This window comes from Cnephaeus nilssonii, assembly GCF_951640355.1.
Source record: "Cnephaeus nilssonii genome assembly, chromosome: 14".
In the NCBI taxonomy this organism is placed as follows: domain Eukaryota; kingdom Metazoa; phylum Chordata; class Mammalia; order Chiroptera; family Vespertilionidae; genus Cnephaeus; species Cnephaeus nilssonii.
The window spans coordinates 29,725,127-29,743,517 of record NC_137085.1 but is presented as its reverse complement, the minus strand read 5'-3'; the positions used below and the strand labels follow the sequence as shown (position 1 = coordinate 29,743,517).

At 54.2% G+C, this 18,391-nt stretch overlaps 3 protein-coding genes across 6 annotated transcripts; all 3 read right to left on the bottom strand.

Moving 5' to 3' along the window:
* Positions 1-792: 792 nt before the first annotated feature.
* Positions 793-3,790, bottom strand: RPP25L (ribonuclease P/MRP subunit p25 like). Its single transcript, XM_079790174.1, has 2 exons — positions 2,356-3,790; positions 793-1,632 (listed from the first exon to the last, which is right to left on the bottom strand). Exon 2 carries the CDS (start codon positions 1,597-1,599, stop codon positions 1,102-1,104), a length of 498 nt encoding a protein of 165 aa, XP_079646300.1. The 5' UTR covers positions 1,600-1,632; positions 2,356-3,790; the 3' UTR covers positions 793-1,101.
* A 100-nt stretch (positions 3,791-3,890) lies between these two features.
* DCTN3 (dynactin subunit 3) lies at positions 3,891-10,757 on the bottom strand. 2 transcript variants are annotated; one of them, XM_079790173.1, is made up of 7 exons: positions 10,630-10,757; positions 8,736-8,820; positions 7,838-7,924; positions 6,320-6,403; positions 5,034-5,120; positions 4,388-4,447; positions 3,891-4,199 (listed from the first exon to the last, which is right to left on the bottom strand). In XM_079790173.1, exons 1-6 carry the CDS (start codon positions 10,723-10,725, stop codon positions 4,425-4,427), a joined length of 462 nt encoding a protein of 153 aa, XP_079646299.1. In that variant the 5' UTR covers positions 10,726-10,757; the 3' UTR covers positions 3,891-4,199; positions 4,388-4,424. The 2 variants fall into 2 exon arrangements, with proteins under 2 accessions (XP_079646299.1, XP_079646298.1); XM_079790172.1 differs by having other exon boundaries at positions 5,062-5,120.
* Positions 10,758-11,713: 956 nt separating this feature from the next.
* Positions 11,714-18,166, bottom strand: ARID3C (AT-rich interaction domain 3C; the record flags this gene model as incomplete). 3 transcript variants are annotated; one of them, XM_079791300.1, is made up of 7 exons in its annotated part: positions 11,714-11,814; positions 12,276-12,365; positions 12,597-12,779; positions 13,547-13,836; positions 13,979-14,162; positions 15,857-15,929; positions 17,792-18,166. In XM_079791300.1, the coding sequence occupies 7 exons, from the start codon at positions 18,101-18,103 to the stop codon at positions 11,714-11,716; spliced, it is 1,233 nt and encodes a 410-aa protein (XP_079647426.1). The 3 variants fall into 3 exon arrangements, with proteins under 3 accessions (XP_079647426.1, XP_079647424.1, XP_079647425.1); XM_079791298.1 differs by lacking the exon at positions 12,276-12,365 and having other exon boundaries at positions 17,792-18,103; XM_079791299.1 differs by lacking the exon at positions 12,597-12,779 and having other exon boundaries at positions 17,792-18,103.
* Between the last annotated feature and the right edge of the window lie 225 nt (positions 18,167-18,391).

The following is an 18,391-nucleotide window of genomic DNA, read 5'->3' as shown; positions in this document are numbered from 1 at the left end:
CCACTAAGCTTTACACTTGAAACTAATATTTTGAACATCAACTCTTCACTAAGTCCACCACTGCCCACAATCCTGCTCTGGTCCCTGCAGCCCCCTGGTTACCATTGCAATCTTTACCTCTTCCCTCATGCCCCTGACCTGACCATGGTGAATCTAAGAGTCTAAAGCCAATGTGAGACAGAAAAGGAGCAGCCAGGGGTAAAAAAGCAAAGATGAAACCTGGAGGGGAGATATGAGACGAAGGTATGTTTTTAAGATAGGAAAAAGCACATTTGTGAGCTGAGTCATTAATAATTAGGCAATTCATATTTACATAGCACTACATGCCCAAGTGGTATCTAAGAGTTACATGTGTGTATTTCTACATTCAATCCTCATAAAAACCCTATGAGGTAAGCACTATATCCTGTTTTATGGATAAGAACACTAAGGCACAAAGCAGTAACTTACTAATAATCTAGAGGTAGAATCAGGATTCAAATCTAGACAGTCTAGTGCCTGGGACCATAATCATAACCACTATTATATATGCCGCAGACGGAGAAAAATGTCTGCCCTGGCAGAGTCCGTAAACCAGCCCAAAGCACCCAGTAGACACACCCAGAGATCTAGATATAGTCAGGTTACTGTTTGAGGCTTGTTAACCACTCTAGATCCTCCCAGCAATAGCCTGAGCCTACTCTTCCTGTCTCCGTCCGGCCTGTGAGCTCCTGGGGGACAAGGGCAGGGACCCCCACCCCCTGAACCCCATTTCCACATAGCAAACCAAGCAGAGGGAGGCTCATCAGACAGACAAACAGCAGAACCTTTATTTCCTAACCCACTCCCTGGACCTCTGTCTGAAGGCAGATCAGAGGCACTGTCGATGGAAGGCAGAGTAAGCCCTTCTTAAGCAATCCAGAACCCAGCTGAGACCCCACACCTGTCACTCTTTGTAGCAGCCCCCTTCCACATGCCAGAGGGAAGGGGAATCAGAACAGGGAGGCCCATTTCTGTCGATTCAAGTCTTGTTGGGGATGCTGAGCAGTTACAGAGGCTTCTCAGAGAAGGCACAGCCACCCTAGACATTCAGGCTTGGAGAACAGCTTGCTCAGCTGGTCATCAGGACCGCGTGTCTCGAGCCCTTCTTCGGGGTCGGGGGCCACAGCTGGAGCTAGAGCTAGGTGTGGGGCCCAGGCCAGGGGGTGCCCCTGGGGGCTGGTAGCCACATTCATTGGGGTCCAAGGGGTCCCGGCTGAGCAGTACCCACACTGCAGGCACATGTCGGCGCACTGTGAGGGGATCTAGGCCTGTGTCCGGTGAGGTTGGTACCCAGCTGTCCTCAGTCTGCAGGAAGCGCAGCTTGGTAAGTTGGTGCAGGCCTGGTACCCGCCGCTTGACAATCTCAGCACAGCTGACAGCCTTCCCCGCAGCCCGGCCAGAACCTGAGAACACCACATGTCTTGTGCTGCCGCCCTCCAAACGACCCAGCACCAGCCCCAGCAAGTTGCGGATTTTGCTGCCATCTCGGACCCGCATCTCCAGGGTATCAGGAGGTAGCTGGGGCATCGGGGAAGGCGCGGGGAGTTCCACAGAGCCAGCTTTCCGGTAGTGTTCCATCCTGCTGGCTGTGGCCTTGAATCTCACTGCCCACTGCAAGGGAGAATCAGATGAATGCTCAGCAATGTGCCCTGGCTCTCCCAGACACAACCCTGCTCCTCATCCCCGATCTCCAGGGACAGGACAACAGGGGCCACGCCTGCCTCACCCTGGGAAGGGCTGTACCTCACACACCCCATTACCCTGGGCAGGGCCATAACCCTCCCTCTGCCCGAGGCTGAACCAAATTCCCAGAACACTGGGCTCTTAAAGAAAGGTCCAAATCCCCTCAAGCTCCGAGGCAGGGCCAGAGCCCAGGTCAAAAGGCCCTCAAGGGTGGGTGGGAAGAGATCAACCGAAGACCTTGTGTGTGCATATGCATAACTCAGGACACAGACAAAAGCCTGGGGAAGGCCTGGGGCCGGGGCGGGCTAGGAGGAGGCAATGGGGAGAAACAGGGGACTTAGGTAATACTTTCAACAATAAATTATTTTTTAAAAACCCCTCAAAGACAGAACTAACCCCTCCGCCGCACCGCGATCCCTAGGACAGGGTCGAGCACCCTCACCCCGAGGTTCCCAGTCGTTCCCCCTAACCCAGTGGAATGAGGGGAAGAGCGGCTGGGCGCGGACGGTTGCTTGGGAAACTCCAGGCGTCGGGCCCGCCAGCCGCCACAGGTCGCCCCAGCGTCCTGCAGGCCGCACGGCCCAAAGCCGGCCTCTCCTGCCCGCCCCCCACCTCCGGGTGACCCCCAACCCGCTAGGTTCCGGCTCTCACCGCCGTAACTGCACCGCCTCAAGCTCGATCCAGAGCCAAGATGGCGCGCGGGCCGGGAGCGCGCCGAGGCCACGGGGCCGCGCATGCCGGGTGGGGCGGGGCGGAACTGTGTGAGGGGCGTGGCCTGGTCTGGGGCGGGACCTGAGGGGCGGGACCCGCGGAGCCTCCGCGGGAAAACTGGGTGACCAGGAAGTCTAGGAGTGAGCTCGGCCGGGACGTCCAGGGACCCAAAGCACGGCTCCGTCTAAGGTGTCCCGCCTGGGGAAGGGGCACTCCTACTGGGGCGGGAGGAGGGGCCGTCGGAGGTGTCCCGCGCCCGAAGGACGGGAAGGGCTTGGCCCTTGCACGATAGCCGGCGTGGCGTTGCTAGTTGAGCACACCGCAATAGCAAAGGCGAAGCTGCGGGCTTCACTTTGGACAGGGGCACGAGGCTCCGTTTGGAGTGGCTGCTGCGCGGGCGGAGCCTTGGTCGCCGAGTTCTGCGCTTTGACCTCATTCCGTGGGCACTGGCGGGCCACGGGTTTTTTTTTCAGGGGCCAGTCAAAATAGCTCGTGTGCACAGCTCACTCTGGCTGCAGCGAAGGGGCGCGGGGGGGGGGGGGGCGGAAATCTGGCCGCAATCGCTAGTGATTCACAGACCCTGTGTCCTGGGGGTGTGGCCACTGAGACACGTCCGTGCCGGGCTTATAACAGGCACCCGAATGTTTGTTAAATTATTTAGTGAATGAAGCAGAGAAATGGCAGTGGGAATGGAGAAATGCAGATTAAGTTGGGAGATATTAGGAGGTACGCACGGTGAGAAGCTGGCGACTTTTTGGACAGAGGAGGGAAGGGCCACTCCCAGTTTCAGACTTGGTTCGGACATGCTGAATTTGAGACGCCTGAGACGGCGCAGGTGGGATGACAGGGCAGGCCTCTGAAAAGGAGCCTGGAGCCACAGCACTCCCTGAGGCCACAAGGGGGCAGCAAACACTTGGTGGAATGAGGTGACAATTTTAATCTCTGCTCTTTCTCATGCGTCCTTCTCATTCCTTAATGGGTCCAAACCTCTTCTGGGCTCCCCTTGTCGTTTAATAGCACCAAGAAGGCTACCAATTAAGAAACTTAGGGGCTTTTTCTGCCTTTGCACTTGCTGCTCCTTGGGCTCTCAAAGACCCTGCATATCGCCTAGGGCTGCCTCCTCCATCCTTTTCTTCTGTGTCCACCTGACGGGACTGCCCTTTTCCATGACTATCTCACAGCTAGCCTGAGCAGAGCAGAGATCAGGTGGACCCCAACTGTATCCTCCCACCTGGCATGGAATCTTACATAAAGGGGGATAATTGGGAAATGTGGGATAAATGGATACGTAAGTGAATGTTCCACTCACACCAATCAAAGGAGAGCATTCATCCTGAGAGCCCTACACCTCCCAGAAAGCTAGACCTGGATGAGTATAGCTCCTGGTTCAACCACTAGGAAGGTTGACAACACTGCCCTCCATCACCCCCATCCTCATCCCATCCCCATCCTAGACCAAGAATCCGGCACACTCCTCCAGTGATCTATACAGTTTATTGTCACTGGAATAGGATACTGATGAGGGAGGGTATGCAAAGTAGCCTGACCTGTGACCTCAGGGCCCCACCTGAGTGCGGACAGGTAGGCTGTGAATCCAATAAATACAGAGCTGCCTCTGCCCTAATAGAAGGGGAGGTTGGCACAGGGCCCCAGAGCCTGGCTGCCCTGGCCCACTGTGGGATGGGTAGCAGCCATCACTCCTCTGCTGGCTTCACTTGCTTGGCAGCCTCTAGCTGGCAAAGAAGCTCATCCCACTGCACGAACTGCTTGGAGAGAAGCATTGTCTAGTTGCAGGTCAAGGTGAAAACAGGAGTCTGAGTGAGGTAGTGCAGATATTTTGCATCTGCCAAAAGGGTGGGGAGCAGGGGAATAGAGCTGGTTGGGATGGGAGGAGAGACAGAGCTAGAGATGGAAGAAAAGTACAGGGCTTTGGACAACTCTTCTCAGGGGCCTGGCTGAGCAGAAAGGATACAGTTTTGTTGTATTCCTCCAGGAGAGCCTTGGACTCCTCAGTGATCTCCACACACTGGTCCTGTGGGGTTAAGGTGTGGTAAAGAAAGGAGATGGACAAAGGCCTCATTTCCCACCAACCTTCCTGCCTCATCAGGGACCCTCATCCCCCAGAGAGGTGGTGCTTAACCCCAGAGCCAAAAGAAGCAAATTTCTAAAGGGGTACTCGGAGGCTCCAAAATGGGTACACAGATAGCAGTTTTAAAGCTGATGGAAGGAGGAATGGACCGCACATTTAAGGAAACATTTCCACTAGTATATATCACCTCACCCCCTCCCCTATTTCTGAACCCTTTTTGAATTTACAACAGAGCCTGGGAATAGTGAAACACACACACACAGCTTCTCCACCCACAGTCAAGGATACACCATCCCCAGGGGTTCTTGGATACCTCCCAACTCAACCTTTTGGTGTTTCAGAGTAACCCTACTTTGGGAGGCAGGAGACCTGGATGTGGCCCTAGGCAAGTTCCTTCCCCTCTCTAAGGCTGATGGAAAATAAAGGACAGACCCCCAAGTTTCCCCTGGAGCTTATATCAGGGTAGCCTGAGGCTGATTCCCCTGAGGCTGTTTCCCCAGGCGGCTGGGGTGGGGACTAGGAGCCTCACCACCTTCCAGTTCTCTCCCCTCCCATACTTGCTGCTGGATGTGGATCTGGGCCAAGCGCTGCAGGCAGGCGGCATGCTCAGGAACGGCTGTAAAACACAATGCACACTGCCCGATGATGCTTGTGCCTTCCCCCGAGACTGCTCAATAGTCTATTAGGTCTTTGGCAGGATTAGAGTATTGAGTGGAGAAACTAAACAAACGCCAGGCTTCATCGACCGCTGCAGCTAGAGGAGGTGGTAGGACTCCCTGCTCACGCCAGTCATATTCTAGGACCCAAAAAGGAGGGGAAGATACAGGCCCCTAGAAGACAAAACCTTGGGGTCCCCAGAGTTGCCCCATACCTCCACTCCAGTATCATAAGCAGTGACAGGTAAAAAGAGCTTTACCTATCATGGACTCTGTCCCTTTGCTCTCGGCCAGTGGGACCAGGTCTGCCTGACCTAGGGAACAGGGTGCCTGCAGGTGGGCTGAGGATAAATGCCAGGTCCCTAAGCTGGCCACCTGAAATCCAATACCCAAAGCCTTGGCCACCATGCTAGGCCCCAAGCTTAAGGCTGTTAGATGCTCAGCAGGTAGCTGATCTTGGGTAGGGAGGGGGAGCTGGGAAAAATACCTCCAGAGACAGACAGGATGGATATCTGGATTCAATTAAAGTCACTGTCTGCTTGTCAAAACCCAGGCATAGAGACTGCTCTCAGCAGTGTGGCAGGAAGAATTCACACACATTCACATACCTGGCAGAGAGACTCTGACAGTAAAATCTGGGCTCTGCAGCACCCTAAAAGACAGATGCTGAGAGGTGGGATAAAAGGCAAAAGGAATCCCCAGAGTTGGGGCTGCTGGGCTTACATTGCTATCCTTAGGCCAAAATTGCTCAGGGTTCTGAAACTGAGCTCTCTGCCTTGGCAATTTTTAATCCCAATGCAGAAGGCAAGTACCCCCCAGGTTAAAGATAAAGATAAGGGCCCTGGTGGTGTGGCTCAGTTGGTTGGAGTGTCATCCCATGGAGGTCATGGGTTTAATTCCTGGTCAGGGCATATACCCAGATTGTGGGTTCAATCCCTGGTCGGGGTGTGTATGGGAGGCAACCAATCAATGTTTCTCTCTCTTTCCCTCTCCCTTACTGAAATCAATTTTTAAAAAAAATCCTTGGATAAGGATTAAAAAGGGAAAAATATATATATATAAAGACAAGGAGCAGACCTAGCCTGAGCCCAGGGAACCTGAGGCACAGGGAAGTCCCACCCATCCACCCACCTCCCCAAGCAGAACAGTGGAGGGGTACCTTTGATATGCGCGCTGTCCAGCGTGGGCACCAAAGCCTCCACCTGCTCCAGAAGTGCAATCTGGGAGAGGACAAACTGCTCCTCTGAGGTGTAAACAGACAAGATAATGGCAGTGAGACAAGCCTAGGCACTGCTACTCCAAATGCAAGAGGCTGAGATCCTGGCAGGGGAGATGGCTGGGTCCTGGAGCTTGGAGCCACTGCCTCCTTCTCAAGGTGCACATTCCCCCATTCTGCCCCCAACCTCCCTGAATGCCTCTGGTCTGACCCATCTTGAGCCCAAGGAGCCTCTAAGTTTCTCCAAATCCAACCTTTCTCCAATTTTTAACTTGAAGGCCGCTGCCTCTAGCCTCAACAAATTCAGTGAGCCCCTCTGAGGCCACAGGAGACAAAGTACCTCAGACTTAGGACCCCACACTCAGGGCTCCTGGGAAGGGAAGGTCTGAAAGAGGAGACGTGGCCGCTGCCAGGCCGGTCCTGCTCAGTGGCTCTGGAGAACTGGGGCAGTAACAGAAGAGTCCAATAAGGACAGCATGGCCCTGAGCAGGGGATTTCAGTGGTGCAAAGAGTGGGAAGGGCACTGAAGAAGGGAGGACTGTTATGTCAAACATTTGGAGGCAGGAGTGCTTGTCAATTAGTAGAGGAGAAAGAATTTAACCTGCTGAACTGGCCAAAGGAGAGCACAGGAAACAGGGCTGGATGGGAGGGGAGATCCAGCAAACTGCAGAAGGCTTTGGGTGGCAGGCTAAGGATTTAAGACTTTATCCTGGCAAGGAGAGAGAGAGAGAGAGACACTGACGTTCCTCAGCAGACAACGTGGCATGTTGGAAATGTGTTTTGGAAAGATGACACTGGACCCCATGCAAGAAGGGAAGGCTAGGGTCAAGAAGAGGACTTGGGAAACTGTAACAGTTCATGTGTGAGTGGATGAACACTGAGGCAGCAGCCAAAGGGAGGGATGGAGAGTCTGGATTCAAGAATTAGTGCAAGAGAAGATTTCCTGAATTTGATGCAGTAGATGATTATTAAACATCTTTTCAATGAGTGAACAAGCACAGGTGCTTGGCAAACTCTGCCTCATGGAGTGGTTGACTATCTGATGAGCAGACATTGCCTAGAACTCTGAAATCCCAACGCTTTCTCATATGAAAAAAAGATGAAGAAACTCACGCCAATATTCTCCTCTCCCAAATACAATGCTCTCTGCTCCTACCCTTTCCTAGAAGCTCCTCTGTGAGCAGAAGTGAGAAAGATTCTAAAGGAAAAGCCTGGAGGTAAACCACTGGTAGAACATTGGAGTCACTTGCACTATGGCTAGCACCATGGCCTCCAGGTGGTTCAGAAGTGTACCACGTCCAGAGCGACTCAAGAACCGCGGGACCACCTCAGCTGCAGCCCAGACGATGGCCAGAATTCCAGGCAGCAGTTTCCTAGGCTTTACCCATTAGCACTGGCAGGGAGGCCATCTCTGTGCCCAAATTCCCCCCACAATCCACATCCCCAGAGGCACATGCATACCTGCTAAGATGAACTGCATCTTAGAGGCATCAGGTATGGCAATGCGGTCAATGTACTCAGGATCCAAGTATTTGATCAGGTCTTCAACTAGAAAAGTAGCAAGATGGAAAATGGATTAGGGTTGGGGAGTGAGGGTCTGTTTTATGAAGGATATTGGGGGAATGGTCCACCTTGGGGAGAGCCTTCAGTGAGGGGCTGACGCCTACAATGTCTGTTAGCAGGCCTCCCCCAGGGCTCCTACCCATACTTCCCTGTCTCTCCCCTCTGATCACCTGCTGGCCGACCTCAAACTTTAGAGCCTGGAGTATCCTGGGGCCCTCAGTATTCCCACTGACCTATGTTCACCAAGGGTGGAAGGCCCCTTGCCCCTCAGTGCCACCAAGACAACCAGAGCTTTATCTGATTTCTAATTACTGAGCAGGTTGCCAGCTCTGACACAACCAAAAAGGCATGGCTGAGCCAAGGCTAGGACTCCGGTGCCTAATTAACCCTTTGCACTCGCTTGCTTTTTTTTTCTCGATTCCTTTATTCTAATGCTAACCATGTCGAGTCACACTCGACATCCGAGTGCAAAAGGTTAATTTCCTGCCTCACGACCTTGCCTGTGGAAATCCCATACCTGTTCTCCATACCTCACCAAAGGGATCTCTCAGACAGAGCTCTTATCCCATCACTTGGGGCACTGTCATGGGCTTGAAGGTTTACCACAAAATTGGAAGCATACCCCAATTCACCATTTCAGCAGGGAAATGTCTTCACATTCTATCCCCAAAGGGCAACTCCAGTGACCTAATGGGCTGAAGAACCAGGCCAGTCCTCAGGAAGTACAGGCATGGAAAAGAAGAAGGCAGGCAGGCACCCGACAGAAACTTACTCTTTTTGTACATTGAAAACTTACTCTTTTTGTACAGAATCTTCACTCTCTCTCTCTTACTGGCAATGTTCCCCAAAGCTACCTGCACCTTGACCAGGCCATCAGCCACCTGTAAGGGGAATGAAAATTATTTCCAAGATACACCACCTGGTTCAAGGCTTGGAAGATATAAAGAACCCTCATTCCCTCAGACTCCCAAACCTCTTTGCCCCAGAAATCTAGGTTGGTCACTTTCTCTTGTATTAAAGGAGATGTAACTCTACCTTCCAGGAATCCTCAGTGTGAACAGGGAGATAATCATGTACTCCTTGGGGGAGTTTCTAGTTTGATTGGGGAGATAGCAAACTATTTTACAGTTTATGGCACACTGGCATATACGATGCACTGAGTGGCCATATTATTATGACCTCTGAACGCATAATAATCTGGCCACTCAGTATATATATATATATATATATATATATATATATATATATATATATATATATATATATTAGAGGCCCGGTGCATGAATTCGTGCATGGGTGGGGTCCGGCCAGCTTGGCCAGGGGGAGGGGACATGGGCGGTTGGCTGGCCTGCCTGCTGGTCGAACTCCTGGTCAAGGGGACAATTTGCATATTAGCCTTTTATTATAAAGGATATACACTGAGTGGCCAGATTATTATGTGTTCAGAGATCATCATAATCTGGCCACTCAGTGTATATTCTCTGGTTCCCACCTCTCTGACTGAACCTACCTAGACTTTAAGGGTAGAGGATGAGGAATCCCAATATTAAAGGGCTGAATAGATGGGAGAGGCAATGGAAGTGAATGATCTCACCCAAAATTCAAGGGTCAAATATATGGGGAGGCAAATAAAACTGAGCAGCACAGCCATTCTTGTAGAAGGAACACCATGAGGGTTAGCATCATAGATGTCAAAGGGAGAGAATGTTTTGAGAAGTCCATTCTCAAATGGGGCACACTGTCTGCCGAAACCGGTTTGGCTCAGTGGATACAGCGTCGGCCTGAGGACTGAAAGGTCCCAGGTTCGATTCCGGTCAAGGGCACGTACCTTGGTTGCGGGCACATCCCCAGTAGGGGGTGTGCAAGAGGCAGCTGGTTGATGTTTCTCTCTCATCGATGTTTCTAACTTTCTATCCCTCTCTCTTCCTCACTGTAATAAATCAATAAAATATTTTTAAAAATGGGGCACAATCTGCTAGTACCCACTACTTCCACAAGGGTGTACAGATATCATTACCTCTGATGCACTTAAATCCAGGATGTCCCTGACCCTCCACCTTCGGTAAAAGGTCTTTCCATAGTAAAAAGGGGGTAAGAGGACAACTGGGCTTCACAGTTGTCAAAATTCAGTTACTGGTGTGAAGAAGTGCCAGTCCATATCGAAAAACCCAGTATCCAATCCCTTCCCCTCCTCATCCCAGTCCTCTCAGACCTCATCTCTTACCCCCCCGCCCCGCCGCGGCACCCTCCCGCGCCCCGGAGCCTTCCTTAAGCACCTCTGCTCTGCCTCCTCTAACCCCATGGACCTCCTTCTGCACAATTCACTTAGCAGTTAATTACACAGGGCTTCGTGACAAAGGGCTTCGTAACAAAGGGCTTCGTGGACTGCAGCTCTTACTGAAACTCTCGCTAGTCAGCCTCCCGAGTGTGTCAGGTCTCCCCAGCTGGCAGGTGCAGAGTCTTAGCCACAGTTCATCCCGAGCCCATTTCAGACGGGCCTAATACCCCGCAGTTCCCTGCATGGGCACGGACCCCGAGGGTCCAAAATGCTCCGGGAGGTCTCGGGCCTTTGTTATTTCAAAGGCCGGACTGTGGGCGACGGGGCTGGCACGGCATCCATCCCGAGGCACAGGCCAGCAGCCCGCCCTTGCTCTGCCTCAGAAAGGGACCCCTGGACCCAAATCGCTCACCTTCCGCGAGCCGCGCGACCCACCCGGTCCGTACACCCAGCGCTCCAGCTCCTCTACCCGGGCCTGCAGCCGCTGCACATCGGTCACCGCCGCCATAGCTACCGCCCCGCCTCAACCCGGGAACAGCTGGAGGGCGGGACGTCCGTCCAAATAGAGAAGGCTAGCCAATCCGAGTGCACGGGCTCCCCTCCGTTCAGGAAGTGACGTCACGGCATAGGCCTTCAGTGCCGGAAGTGGCCGGCTGGGCCGGCCGAAAAGAGCCGAAAGCTGTCTGGTTACCCAGGCAACGGCCACTCCTGTTTGTCAAGACTACTTTTACCTTTCTTCTTCTCATTTCAGGGTACCAAAGAGGTTTCTCCACCTCATTCCCCGAAGTTGCACATATAAATACACTCATTATTCCAGGATTGGTCCATTCCTAGTATAGATCAATAGATACCATAATCTTTTAGAGTCTAATAAGGTTCAAACGATGGGGCCACTCAGTACTCTAGTGGCAGATTCAGGATTTGAACTCCGGCAGTCTGACTCATGAGACCGAGCTCTTCTATCCTCATAGGCCTTTGCTGTTCTGTCTTCCCTCTGAGAACCCTTGGCCCAACGCCGCCTGTAAACCACACAATTCCTTTTCCAACCCCCAGATACAAATAAGAAGAGGCACTGGGGAGGGAGGGATGGACTACAGCTTTATTATCCAGATGTGACCTGAGGGACATCTCCTTCACAACATCCCAATCCAACCCTTCATATGGCTCCTGAAGAGAAGAAGCAGGTCTGACTCCAAGAGGTAGAGTCCTAGACGTGACATCGATAAAGTGAGGAGATGATGGGGGTTACTAGGGGCAGGACTCTTTGGTAGATGCTGCTGGAGTTGGCCAGAGAGGAAGTGCCCTCCCTTTACAATGAGGTAGATATAACATCAAAAGAAAACTCTTTGGCTTCAAGTCCACATGGCATGTGGGGGGAGTGGTCACCTCCCAGGTCTGGGTCCTAGGGTGGGCCCTCTGGAAGAATCAAGGTGGAGGGGGTGTCACCCCCCACCTCCCAGAAATGGGCTAGGACTCTTAATTCAAAGTGGGAGGTCTCAGGGTGAGGTGCTGGAAGGGGGCCCTGTAGGGGTTGGGGGTACAGGGTTAACTGGGCCCTGGGAAGCTGGCACAGGCTGGCGGCGGGCAAAGAGGATGCCTGGCAAAGGGGTGAGGAGATGGTAGAGGGAAAATGCAAGCAGGAGAGGGAATGACAGGGAAACAGAAGAAGGAAACAAAAGTTAGTGACCTGATTGCTACACCACACACATACCTCTGCCACAAACCAATGAGGACAAACCCCTTGGGTCAGTCAGAGACTTCTATGCTAACATAGATACCCCCGAACAGGTAAACAATATTTACACGGATACATAGGCCCATGACAAGGCAGACATCCCATGGTACCCATGGTACCCATAGAGGGGTCATGCCTTGACCTCCATGCCATGTAGACAGACCCTTTAACCCATGCCAATGTAGCAATCCCCTGAACCCCATATTACCCATGCAAGTTTGCATATCCCTGAATCTCATGCAAGTAGAAAAAGTCTAAAATCCCCATGCCAATGTAAATACCCCTGACCTCATGCCAGTGCAGACAGCATGCAGTACCCATACCTGTGTAGACCACCCCGTTGATCTCTAGGGCCATGTTGATACTGCTGATACCAGTGCCTGCCAGATTGAGAGGCCCATCCAGCCGCTCTTCTGTCCAGGAGGAGGCAGGGGAGTCACATTTTTGGGAATCACACTTTAGACTTACAAGCTCCCCCCTCCATCCCCATCGATATCCCCATTGGACTTCAGCCTCACACCTGTAATCACACAGTTGTCTATTTAGGGATCTGTCTGCCCCACCTCCAATGCCTATCAGGTAATGGGTCTGTCCTCCCACAGTGCACAGGCCCAAAACCCTATCAGCAACAAGCCCTTCCTCACCCCTTAGGGGAACCTTGCCATGGGGCAGAAAAGTTGGGGGTGCGCCAGGTTGAGGTGGCTCCATGGGCCCCATCAGCACAGCCCTCTTCTCTGGAGGCTCCTCTGGTGCTAACTTCTCCCGTGCAGGTCCCAAGGCCAGGCCCACAGGCAGTGCCAGTCGAGGGGCTGGAATTCCACTCTCTTCTGGAAAAACAGGTAATTCAGCTCCCCTGACCCAATCAAGTCACTATCTGCATTTAGTTCTCTCCCCAGGCCTGGCACCAAGGGAGGTCAGTCACCCAAGTTCAAGCACCAAGTTCAATCTCCACTCCCATCCAGAGTCTCAGCCTAGAGGCTCTGAAACTGGAGAGCCCAAAGGGCCAATATGTTGATTTGTTGTTGTTTAGAGAGAGAGGAAAGGGAGAGAGAGAGAGAGAGAGAGAGAGAGAGAGAAGAGGGGAGAGAGAGAGAGAAAGAATTGGTTGCCGCTGTAACCCAGGTATGTGTCCTGACCAGCAATAGAACCCACCACCCTCTGGTGTACGGGAGGACGCTCCAACCAACTGAGCCACATCGGCCAGGACCCAAAGGGCCAATATATGTCTAAATTGGTCCAAAATTTGGAGGATCTCCTGTTCTCAGTTGTTAAATAATCCAGGTCACAGAAGGCACAAACCACATGCAAATAGGAGCCCTGGGTGGACAGGTGTAAAATGGAATTACTTTGGATAAAGGACCTTCAGCCTCGTACCACAGTAACCCCTACTCCGGGGTTCCCAAGGCTTCCTTGACCCCAAACCTCAGGACCCCTAAGGTTAGAGTGCATCAAATCTCAGTGTCCCATCAGTCCCTACTGCCCCATACCTCAATGCCTCCCGCATTTCATTGTCCCCCTATTTCAATGTTCCCTATATCTCAGCGTACCCCTGGGTCTCAGAGACCCCTAAACCTCCGCCCCTCGCCCCTCACACCTTTCTTAATGGGGCTCGGGCTCAGCTGCGCGCAGGCGTGCGCCGGCAGCCTGGAGGCGGAGACCTGGGCGGGGCGGGGGCCGGGCGTGGGCGCTGGCAGGGCGGAGCCGGGAACTGAGGCGGGGCCCGGGGTGCCCCGAGGGGGCGGCCCGGAGGAGCCGAAGAGCGGGGCGGCGGTGTAAGCCTGACGACGGCCCTCGCGCCGATTGCTGTCGATGGCGGCCTGGAGCTCCCCGGGGGAGCTGAGCGCCCGCGTCTCGCACTCGTATGGGTACAGATACTTCATGTACCTGGGGGCGGGCGGGACGTGTGCGCTGGGGAAGCCGCGCCCTGCGGATCGGGACCTCCACCCCGACGCCCGCCCGGGAGCCGCCTCGCGCCCCTCCCCGCGCCTCCCTCCGCCCCACCCGCCGGGCGCTCCGCTGGCCTCACTGGGTGCGGAGCGTGAAGGCGGCGGAGGTGATGGTGGTGGGCAGGCTGAGGCCGCGCGTGACCTCCCGCCACACCTTGCGGTTGATGACTTCCACCAGGCCGCCTTTGGCCGTCACCAGGCGAAACAGCGCGTACAGGTCCAGCACCTGCTTCGCCATGATGGGCACGCGGTTCACCGGCGTCCCTGGTGGGGGGTGAGCGGAGAGTCAGGCCACAAGGGAAGACCCTGCCTACGGGCATCCTGGGGGGGGGGGGGCTGAAGGAGTAAGCTGCTGGGAGAGGTCGGGGTACAGGGCGGGACCTCGAGAAAGGAAAGGGAGAAGGAGAGGTGGGAGGGAGGTGGTATTCCCGGCAGAGCCCGCTGAGCTCCGAGGAGGAGCAGGAGGCGAGGCCAGGGGTAGGCAAACTTCTGTAAAGGGCCGGACGTGCAATGTTCATGCTTTAGGGGCCGAACGGCCTCTTCAGAACGACTCCGCCCTGCACGGTCGCTGAAAGCAGCTGTGCAGCTGTGATCCCATAATACGTCGTTTACGGACTCTGAAATTCGAATTTCACACGTCTGGAAGTGAGGTCTTTACACTATTTAAAAATACAATGACACTCTTAACTCTCAGGAGGCTAGATTTGGTCCCCAAGCTTCAGTCTGCCGACCCCTGGAGTAGACCGTAAGAAGGACCTTCTGACCGTGCGGAGCAGCCCGACTGCCCGAAGCAGCGGCCGGCGGGGGTGAAGCCGAGGGATGGTGGATGGGAGCAGCGCCCCAGCCTCGGCTGGCCAGCTCCGCCGCCCGCGCCGCCCCCGCCGGCCAGGCCTGACAAAGGGGCCTGTCTGCGCTGAGCGATGGGCCCCAGTTAATTCCTTACCGATCCCGTCCCCTTCCGCGGCCGCCTTTGGACCCGAACAATTAGCTGCGGCCTGATTAATGGGGGGAAATTATCGGCCCCGGGAGACCCCCTCCCCCTGCAGAGGGAGCGGAGGGAGGCAGGACTCGAGGGAGGGAAGACTTGAGGGAGGCATAGCTCTGGGCCTGGTGGGGGAAGTGATAGGGTCTGCTCTGACCACCCTACCCCAGTGGAGGGGAGACCTCAAGAAAGGGGCAGGGAGGGCACACTGGGACCACAGTGACTAGGTCTCCCTGGGGACAAAAGGATCTGGGCCCCAATGAGGGTCCCTCCTTAGGAATGAACCCTCAGGGGTGCTGGGCCTGGGGTGGGGGCCTGAGGGACTTTGGCCAGCTTCTGCACTGGGGAGGGGGGCTCCGTGCAGCCAGTTAATTAGCAGCTTATCAGGCCACGCTCGGAGTGAGTTAATTAGCTTTGTAGAGAGAGATAATGAGTCAGTCTTTGGACCCATGAATCTGGGGAGAAGCCTAAGTGATGGACTGCCACCCACCCTGATTCCTCCTCCTCCACAGCCCCAACTCACACGGTTCTCAGCCTACCCCTTGAGAAGTCCTTCCTGCAGTCTAATCCCAGTCCTTTCTGCTGCAGAGCACACGGGGTGTCCCCTGCCCGAAGCAAGGGGGAACTGGGGAGAGAAGAGGCTGGCAGAAGGGTCAGCCAAAGAGGACCAAGGCGTTCCCAGCCCCCTAGTCCTGGGAAGCCCCCCTCCAATCAGGCCAGCCCCCCACCAGTTCCCCTTCCCACCTTCCCAATTGATCCCACACTCATTAACCTGCCAGTGGGCTGGCCACTAATTAATTGCTGGTTGGAGGAGGAGGGCAGGGTCAGAGGTTAAAGACGCTATTGAGGGCCCAAAGGATAGGTGCTGCCCAGCTCAGGCCTCTGCAGAGAGGACCCAGGCTGGGGACTGAACCCTGAGGTCTCCCATCCTCAAACCTGGTAAAAGGAGGTCTTTCCCTTACGTCACCACACTCACCCCTCTTCTGCATGAAGCTAAACAGGTCATCCAGAAATTCCTTCCTCTTGGGGTCTGCATCGAGCTCGTACAGCTGGGGAAGGACTGAGGTCATTTTCCAGCTCTGCTAACCTCCCTCCCCCTGTGACCCCAACCCAGGTTGTACCCTGAATAAGGGTCCCCAGCTGAAGGGGTAAGTAGGATCTGAAATGTGAACTCCCAGACATTGGGCTCTCTCTCCCTGGGTGTAGAAGCCCTCTACAGCTAGTGCCCTGGGCAGGTCCAACACCCATCTGGGGAGGAGGGGAAGAGAGGAAGAGAGGAAGCTGTGGAGGCTCGGCTTGCCCTCCCCGGAGTGCACAGAGTGCAGGGAGGGAGTCAAACTGGAGCTGTGTTCCACACTGCAGAAACTGACATCTATCTGAGGCATTCATTCACTCTTGGTCATTCCTGCAAGGGCTTCTTGCCTTTCACATCTCTGCCAGGGTTGGGGATAATGACTCTCACCCATCCCTCAGGCAGGATGGATGCTCAGAAGCTCCTGGATTGAAAGCTAGGGCCCCCACCATCTAGTCTGATCTCCTTCCAGGGACAGTGACCTTCCCACTACAGAAGCTGCCACAGAGGCAATGGCCCTGCACCACCCAGGACCGGTGGGGTCAGGACTTGAAAGGCCCAGAGGGTAATCCCACACATTCCCAGTCACCTGGAGCCTCACCTCCAATATCACTTCCCAAATACCACCCAGGAGGAGCAATCCCTAGAGTAATAGTCATTTACCCCAGAGTAAGAGTCCCTGAGTAACACCTATAGGTAACACTCCATCCCCCAATAAGGACTCAGTAAAAACCCCAATAGTAACAAACCTCAGAGATTCACCTTTAGATCTATGATCCCACAAGCACTGAGCCCTTAGGTGGATGCCCACAAATAACATATACACTCTCCAAGTAATAATCCCCAGATTTATACCCAGGAGAAACAGTCGCTAGAGCCATATCTTCAGAGTAACACAGTCCTGAGTAACACTCCTTTATACACTAATGCCACAGACTACTAACCACAGATGAACATTTCTGGAAAATACCCAAGACTAACACCCTACACTGTTTAAATAAACGAGGCGTGCGGCCCGCTGGCCACGAGTTTGACGTGCTTGCCCTACAGGTAACAACACCACCAGAATAGCACACCTAGAGTCACAGCCCTGCCGAATATTTCATAGTGACAGCCTGGAGTAGTGACTTAGAATAACATCCAGATGGGTTCTGCAGGGAGGAAGAACTCAACTACGGCTCTATGAGTAAGATCTTGTTCCCAGATGCACAGTGGCCCGTTAGTCACACTGCGCCTGTAGTGGCCATCACAGGCTGGGTTCTATGAACTGTCACTCAGAGAACTCAGGCAGTCAGAGGATTGGGATGGGGGGAATGTGACAGAGAAGAGATGAGGGGGATACCAAAAGAGTGGCACCCTCCATTCTACTTCCAAAGACAGAAGTAGGCAGCCCAACACACTCCCACAGGTCGCTAAAATATGACCTTGTGACTTGGTGTGTGAGAAGTTAGAGTAGGCTGCTGCTGACATTAGAATGCCTAGTCCCCAGATTCCCCACCCTCAGAAGAATTCTTAAGGGCTCCTACATCCCTCCCACTTTCCCTTCTAACCTCACCAAAAGCCTCCAATCTGTCGGCCTCCATGTTTCTGGGTGTCTTCTGCACCTCTTAATATTTGCCTATGCACTTCTTTCCATGTCTCCGTGTCTCTGGGTGCCTATCTCTTCCTTCCTGTCACTATCCTTCAATCTTTCCACTGTCTCTCTCCAGGTCTCTGTCTCTGTCTTTCCACCCTGTAGAGGGCAGAGGGCAGCCGGGGTGGGTAGACTACTAATGACCAGGCTCTGCTTTTGCTCAGAAAGGAGGTAGAGAGGAGGGCCTGACATTGAGGGGCTCCTACCTGCTTGAACTGTTCCTCGTAGGTCCACTCATGGGGATGAGGTCCAGGGGGCTGGCTGGAAGGTGAGCTGGGACCCTGGGTTCCTGGAGGACTCTCCTCAGCTGCCTCTTTCTCGGCTCCAGCTTCCTCCCCCTCCTCCTCCTCTCCGGTATCCTCCTCTTTCTCAGCCCCAACCTTCCCCGAGGCCCTCTCAAGGGCCAGCGGAATCCCAGGGCCAGGCAAGGGAGGCCGTGGTGGCGGTGGGCGTGGAGGGGCCAACGGCCTCATCCCCTGGGCCAGTCTGGCTGCCTGCTGCCTCTGCAGGGCTTCCATCACAGCTTCCAGGCGCAGGCCCCCCGCGGGTGGGGGAGCTGGCACCAGGCGGGGCCCGGAAGAAAGGGCCGCCTGTGGGAGAGGGCATTACGGTTGCTGGGCTCTGCTGCCCCTGCAACCTCCAACACAAGGGGAGATGGTCATGGGTTCAGGGAAGTGCAGGGAGGCCATAAGGAAAAGGACAGAAAGATAGCTTTCTCAGAGATTGACAGAGAGGTAGACAGAGCAAGAGAGACAAAGCCAAGGAGACAGGAATGGGCATTGATGGAGGACAGGCAGAGACTGAGC